Source organism: Monodon monoceros, unplaced genomic scaffold, assembly GCF_005190385.1.
Source record: "Monodon monoceros isolate NGI ecotype Baffin Bay Population unplaced genomic scaffold, NGI_Narwhal_1 Super_Scaffold_22, whole genome shotgun sequence".
Taxonomy (NCBI): domain Eukaryota; kingdom Metazoa; phylum Chordata; class Mammalia; order Artiodactyla; family Monodontidae; genus Monodon; species Monodon monoceros.
In genome coordinates, this window is record NW_021703779.1 from 64,742,534 (window position 1) to 64,749,898 (window position 7,365).

Sequence of the window (7,365 nt, forward strand, 5' to 3'; positions counted from 1 at the left end):
CCTTAAAGTTGATTTTGCCAGTTTAAAGGCAAATTAATTTGTATAAATATAATTTCTTGTCAAGTTGATATGTTTCACTGATGTGTCCTAAGTGTGGCCTCTATATTAGATAGTCATACTTATAATAACCATAATTTTAAAGGCTCATATAAAGTTCAGTAATTTGTTCATGTGTGAGTTAATGACATAGCAATAGAGAACTAGAAGAAACAATATAGTTTACAATGAAACATTTATATGGTGAAATATTTCATATACAAATGATTAAGAGAATATTTTATAAAGCTGAGGGCAATTAGAGGGAGATTCCTTCTCAATAGTTTATATTTAGACAGAGAGAGTAAATTTTAAATACAAAAGCATTACTTACCCCATCCAATTTTTACTCTGTGTGCATGGATCTTTCCCTTCATATATGGTTTTTTAGGGGATCCAGGCTTATCTGGACAGGTAGTATATTTTACTTCTCCACTGGGGTTGCTCTTTCCTTCCATATTGTAGGCAAAGATCTGCTTGAGTAAAAGAGAATACTTTGGTTGACCACTGGGAATAAATGCCTGATTTGAAAATGTGCAGTTTGCAAATAACACTGTAAAGCAAGTTATTTGACTGAAAATTTCTGAGAACTAAATACAAAATAGTTTTAATTTCAACCCCAAAAGACACTCATTTTTATCTTTAGCAAAGTGTATACTTTTATATTAAAAATATGATACAAGTTTATAAATTATAGCCACATACCCTGAACTTGTATGTAGTACTTCTCTGAAGGTTTCTTATAGTGCATGAAAGGTCTTCTTCATTGTATTTAGGTTTAAAACCCAGCCCCTGGAAATGAAAGACAATGAATTTAGGAATAAGGCAGGCCTGGTTCAAGTTCCAGCTTTAATTTATTTTCCATCGGGTGGTCCTTAGAAAACCCCTTAGTTTCTCTGAATTTCAGTTTGTCTATATAAAAACGTGGAGATAATTTCTACTTTAAAGGGCTCCTTCTTTCAGGATGTAATGAGATAATGTATATGAAAGCACTTAATGTATTACTTATACAAAACAGTTGTTTTGTATAAGTAGTTGTTTTATTTAAAATGTGGTATTTTGTTGTTTTATTTAAAATGTTGTTTTATTTAAAATGTGGTAAAATATACATAACATAAAATTTACAGCTGCTTTTTAAGTTGACTAGTCTATTCAGTATAGACTTGAAAGTTCAGAATAGAATGAAACAGTTTGCTCACCACCCACATCAGGAATCCAGGGAGATGAGGAAATGGCTTGCTCTGGTAGAAGTATGTAGGAGATCTGTGTGACCATGCAAGTTTGTCCAGGATAGGCCCAAAGTTGAAGAACTAACACACTTCTCTGAGTCTCTGTTCTGCTGTTGTGGCTGTTGCTGCTTCTAACAAATTTGTAGGGACTTGCGTACCTTCAGATTTCCCTGTACAGGCCCGCCTAACCTTGGCTCTACATTGGTCCCATCCAGAACACTGAGACTCAGGAATCATGCAGTTTGATTCAAAATAAGTTAATTAAATTAATAAAATTTAAATTTTTTTTCAGTGTAAAATGCATATAAAATATACCCAAGACTGAAGTTGAAGACTAAAGCATATGAAAGGAAAACTTACAGATCCTGCTTCCTCCATTTCTAGTACATAAGTAAGACTGTCATTCGGGTTTGTGGTAGTTGGGGTACACCATTCTAGTGACAAATTACAGATTCCTGCTTCTTTCAGCTTAGGGGGTGAAGGTGTTGGAGGCATAGTTCCTGATGTATGGAAGACTGCTATTTCACTGAAATCACTGAAAAGTAAATGAAGATGGGAAAATTAGTTTCAGGTTCTTATTGAAGTATAGACTTTAAAATATTGCAGTAAATCAATGTACCTCAAGCCAAAGTTATTTTTGGCAGCTAATCTGAATGAATATTTTGTAGAAGCATTCAGTTTAAGGATCTTGTGCTGTTTCATGGTACCTATATAGCAACTTTTGAAGTCTTCACCTTTGCCCTTAATAATATACACAAAATATTAGAATATTATAAAATGCTACAAATAACAAAAATCCATAATATTAATAATCATTTACAAATTAGTGCTTTTAAAAAATAAAACTGCTTACCTCATCCCATTCCAAAAGGAAGCTATTTATTTTGGAACCATTATCATTGGAACGCTAAAGATATCAGAAAGATAAAATTATGATGAGCTGTTTTTACACCGTATATATATACACATATATATACACATATATACACATATAAGTATTTATATAATATATGTAATTAATCTGCTTACAATTTATTTTTGAAGCAATCCAGATTTTAAAGTTAAAATGCACTTTTTACAGTCTATAGGACATGCCAAATTTTATGTTTTGTTGTGTTTCCCAAATTTTATGCAATGAAGAAAGTTAGTACTTAAGTAAATTGAGAGGTAGACTTATCGGTAACCACAATTATAAACAAATTTAGGTTGTAGAAATTGACATTTCAATTTTCATTAATTATTGAAATTCTGATTGACATTTCTTAGTTTACTTGGTGCTTGATATAGACAGAAAGAAGAGAAAGATGATTATGGAGAAGGAAAAGTGCTAGGGAAATAAGTCAAATGAGACATGCAAAATTTCATATTTAAAATTCAAGACAAAGTAGAAAGAATGTTTTAAAATTAAAAGACATTTTGAGGTGCTTTTGGCAATAAAAATCCTTACTTTCCACTGTAAATTCAGGCTGCTCTTGGATCGGTTAATCAGTTTGGATGTAAGTGGAGGGTCTGGTTTGCAGCCTGGAGTTGTGAAGCTAACCACTTCAGACACAGTTCTGTGTGCTGAGCCTCTTATAATTGTAATTCTAAAACTGTAATAACAATTGCTGTAAGCTTTCAAATATGTATCCTAACATTTGTAGTAAATTGCATTCTTGAGTTTCTAGATACATTTCTTTTTTTTTTAATTGCAGTATAATTGCTTTACAATGTTGTGTTAGTTTCTGCTGTACAGTGAAGTGAATCAGCTATATGTACCCTCCCTCCTGGACCTCCCTCCCACCCCTCACCCCCCATCCCACCCATCTGGGTCATCACAGAGCACTGAGCTGAGCTTCCTGTGCTCTATAGCATGTTCCCAGTAGCTACCTATTTTCCGCATGGGAGTGTTTATATGTCAATCCTAATCTCCCAGTTCTTCCCACCCTCCCCTTCCCCACCCTGTGTCCACATGTCCGTTCTCTACGTCTATATCTCTATTCCTGCCCTGCAAATAAGTTCATCTGTACCATTTTTCTAGATTCCGCATATATAAGTTCCATATATTGTTAATATACAATATTTGCTTTTCTCTTTCTGGCTTACTTCACTCCGTATGACAAACTCTAGGTCCATCCACATCTCTACAAATGACCCAATTTCGTTCCTTTTTATGGATGAATAATATTCCATTGTATATATGTACCACATCTTCTTTATCCATTCATCTGTCATTGGACATTTAGTTGTTTCCATGTCCTGGCTATTGTAAATATCCATGTCCTCTCTATTGTAAATAGTGCTGCAATGAACATTGGGGTACGTGTCCTTTTGAATTATGGTCTTCTCAGGGTATATGCCCAGTAGTGGGATTGCTGGGTCATATGGTAGTTCTATTTTTAGTTTTTTAAGGAACTTCCATACTGTTCTCCATAGTGGTTGTATCACTGGACACTATAAAACTCTTAGAGGAAAACATAGGAAAAAACACTCTTTGAAAAACACTCTTTGACATAAACCACAGCAAGATCTTTTTTGACTCATCTCCTAGAGTAATGAAAATAAATACAAAAATAAACAAATAGGACCTAATGAAATTTAAAAGCTTTTGCACAGCAAAGGAAACCATAAACAATATGAAAAGACAGCCCTCAGAATGGGAGAAAATATTTGTAAATGAAGCAGCTGACAAAGGATTAATCTCCTAAATATATAAACAACTCATGCAGCTCAATATCAAAAAAAAACAAACAACCCAATCAAAAAATGGGCAGAAGACCTAAACAGACATTTCACCAAAGAAGACATAAAGATGGCCAAGAGACACATGAAAAGATGCTCAACATCACTAATTATTAGAGAAACACAAATCAAACTTACAATGAGGTGTCGCCTCACACTGGTCAGAATGGCCATCATCAAAAAATCTACAAACAACAAATGCTGGAGAGGGTGTGGAGAAAAGGGAACCCTCTTTCACTGTTGGTGGGCATGTACATTGATACAGCCACCAGATACATTTCTTAGGAGCTAATTATAAAAATTTTTCCAGCTGAATGAAGCTGTATGCTTGCAAATAATGGCTCCCAAATCACCCTTTTACCTGTTTTAAATGAAAGAAGGTGAACTAATGCTGGATTTGTAGGGAGTTGTTTTGAAGCTTGAATGAAAGACCACTCTGCTGGCAAGTAGCAAGGCTGACTATAGGAATCATATAGGTAGTGAACTGATACAGACTCGGGAGTCTGCCTGGCTACAGGATGGGGGAGGTTGTGTAAGATGGAGTTCTTACCTGACAAAATAGGCCACGGATGGTTGTAGATAGTAGAGTAAATGTAACTTCATTGCTGTGAATATAAACCTTTGTTTATAACAGACCTCACACACATTTAAAAGCTAAGTAATAATCTTAATCTTATACATTCAACTGTAAAGAAGCACAATTCTCCTTGAAGTTTAGATAACTTTAACACATTTTATAAAAATACAAAAATGTGATATTAATAGTTCAAAATTCTTCATTTGCATGCCAAATTAATATACCTATAAGAAGTGAAATTTTATTTTACCACTGCAACTTCTTCACACTGTAATAATACAGATTTGTCTTTAGCTAGCTTATTTTAATTTGTGTTGATATGAAAAGCCTCAAAAACACCATGCATCATGCAATTTATTTGTTCACACAGCTACATCTTCCTGAGCAAATGGTCCTAAGTACGTAGGTGTACTCTACCATGAAGCCCTACATTAAAAGTTTTAAAAGAAGAGAGGAGTCTAAAGTGTATACTATTAAATAAGCTCTAACAAAAGATGAACCAAAGTCCTCAATTTAAATAAAATCATGTGAACTTGTTAGGATGGTAGAGTAATTTGCAATGTTTTACTGGCAGACAACTAGAAAAAATTATGTGGTGTGTACGTAAGATACCTGACACATTTTGCATGAGGATGGTCATTTCTCCATAATTTAAAAAGACAGCTTAATTTGTGGTTTTGTTAAGAATTTAGAGGTAAGGGTACAAAGAAGACAAGAGGAAATGGAAGCAGAAAATGGCACTTAGATATTTAAAATGTACCGAGATTCGTAAACATTAAGATGTCTGTTCGGGGCTTCCCTGGAGGCACAGTGGTTGAGAGTCTGCCTGCCGATGCAGGGGACACGGGTTCGTGCCCCGGTCCGGGAGGATCCCACATGCCGCAGAGCGGCTGGGCCCGTGAGCCATGGCCGCTGAGCCTGCGCGTCCGGAGCCTGTGCTCCACAACGGAAGAGGCCACAGCAGTGAGAGGCCTGCGTACCGCAAAAAAAAAAAAAGATGTCTGTTCATTGTCGACACAACCAAATTCCTCACCTTACCTTTTTCTGCAGTATTTGATGATGGGCTCTTGCTTCGTTTTCCACCTGGTTTCTGTTTGATGTCTCTGCTTTCCGTTTCACTCCATTTGTTTCCATGACTAGTTTCAACATAATCACTAGCAGCATTGGAAGTGCTGGCAGCACTGGCTGTATTGAGAGCACCATCAGTGGCAGAAGTACTGGGAGCACTTTCAGAGATGGGAGTGTTGGGAACATTGTCAGAAATGGAAGAGCTTGGAGTACTGTCAATAGGTGATGGTGTGGGAGTACTGTCAGAGGTGGAAGTCTCAGAGGCATAATTAGTGCTGGAAGGGCTCTGAACACCATTATCAGTGGTGGAAGGGTGCAGAGCAGTGTTTGTGGTGGAAGCATTAGGAGCATGGTCAGTGGAAGAATTGTAGGGAGTATTGTCAATGATATAAGTGCTTGGAGGGTGGTCAGTAGTGTGAGTACTAGGAGTATTGTCAGCAGTGTAAATGTTCAGAACATTGTTCACAGTGTAGGTGCTCAAAGTATTTTCAGCAGTGTAGGTGCATGGAACATTGTCCACAGTGTAGGTGCCCAGAGTATTGTCAACAGTGTAGGTACTTGGAGCATTGTCTACAGTGTAAATGCTGGAAGTGTTGTCCACAGTGTAGGTGCTTGAAGTACTGTCAAGTGTAGGTGCTTGGAGCATAGTCTACACTGTAAGTGCTTGGAGTACCAGGAATACTGGAAAAATCATTAACTTTGTTCAAAATCAATGAGGTGTCGGTAATCATACAGCCATCCTTGTGTCCACCAGTTTGGCGCTCTTTCATTTTTTTCTTCATACATTCTCCCGTTTTAGCAGCCCTTTCATCAAGATGGTTATAATTTGCTCTTCCATGGGAATGGGTTTCTAAAAGAGATAATGGAATGCTGTTTAATAATTATAATAATTACATATCTCAAAATCTTTTAAATCTTTGTTTCAAACCACCAAAAAGCACTGATAAACCATGCTTTACTTCAAAAAATTTTTCTACTTTGCTTTAATACAGATATGAGGTGTATGTGTGTGTGTATGTATTATGTATTGAAATATACAGAAAGAAAAACATGAACAAATAGAGACAGTGTTTTCCTTGGGAGTAACTCCACTTCCAAATTTTAAGGTCCTAAGATGACTGTGTCTTTTATATTCCCACTGTACGGCATTAATAATGAAAACATTGTTTATGATTTTTCAATATGATTTTATAGACCCAGTCAGTAAAATAAATATCATAAATCACATGCTATATCAAAGTACAAAAGGGTTATAGAAAATTCTGTTTATGGACATTTTGCCTAAGACACAAACCAGTACATATTATCATCCATCCTAATATATATGCATGAAATGCAATCATTCATGGAAATGTTACTATCTTCTACTTTTTTAATTTTAATAATTGCCCAAAGCTGTTAATTTTAAACTCAAAATATCTCCTGTTTAAGAAAGTTATATACTACGATGCTGCTCATGGTATATAAATGTTGTTGCTCTTGGTGGCAGTGGTGGTAGTGGTGGTGGCAGCAATGGTGGTGGCTGCTGCTGTGACACAGGCTCTTGGATGTAAGGTGGTGGAAATTCCCCTTGAGCTGAGGGATACATCAGTTGAGGGGCTTGTGGATACAAAGGAGAAGTTGGTGCAATGAAGTGTGATACTTGTTGTAGAAGAGCAGACATGGTCATGTGGTAGTCAATTGTCTGAGGCACAATGCTAATTTTTCGAATCCCATTTTCTTCTACAACCTAAG

The 7,365-nt window shown here is 36.1% G+C and overlaps 1 protein-coding gene across 1 annotated transcript in view; it reads right to left on the reverse strand.

The window, feature by feature from the left end:
• The window catches only part of LOC114905828 (fibronectin type III domain containing protein 3C1-like), a 46,181-nt gene extending 39,904 nt beyond the window's left edge, over window positions 1–6,277 (reverse strand). Inside the window, 8 exon segments of the mRNA XM_029240197.1 lie at window positions 371–509; window positions 742–828; window positions 1,626–1,800; window positions 1,885–2,006; window positions 2,119–2,172; window positions 2,713–2,857; window positions 4,537–4,591; window positions 5,602–6,277. Of these exon segments, the coding sequence (XP_029096030.1) occupies window positions 371–509; window positions 742–828; window positions 1,626–1,800; window positions 1,885–2,006; window positions 2,119–2,172; window positions 2,713–2,857; window positions 4,537–4,591; window positions 5,602–6,277 (1,453 nt within the window).
• Between the last annotated feature and the right edge of the window lie 1,088 nt (window positions 6,278–7,365).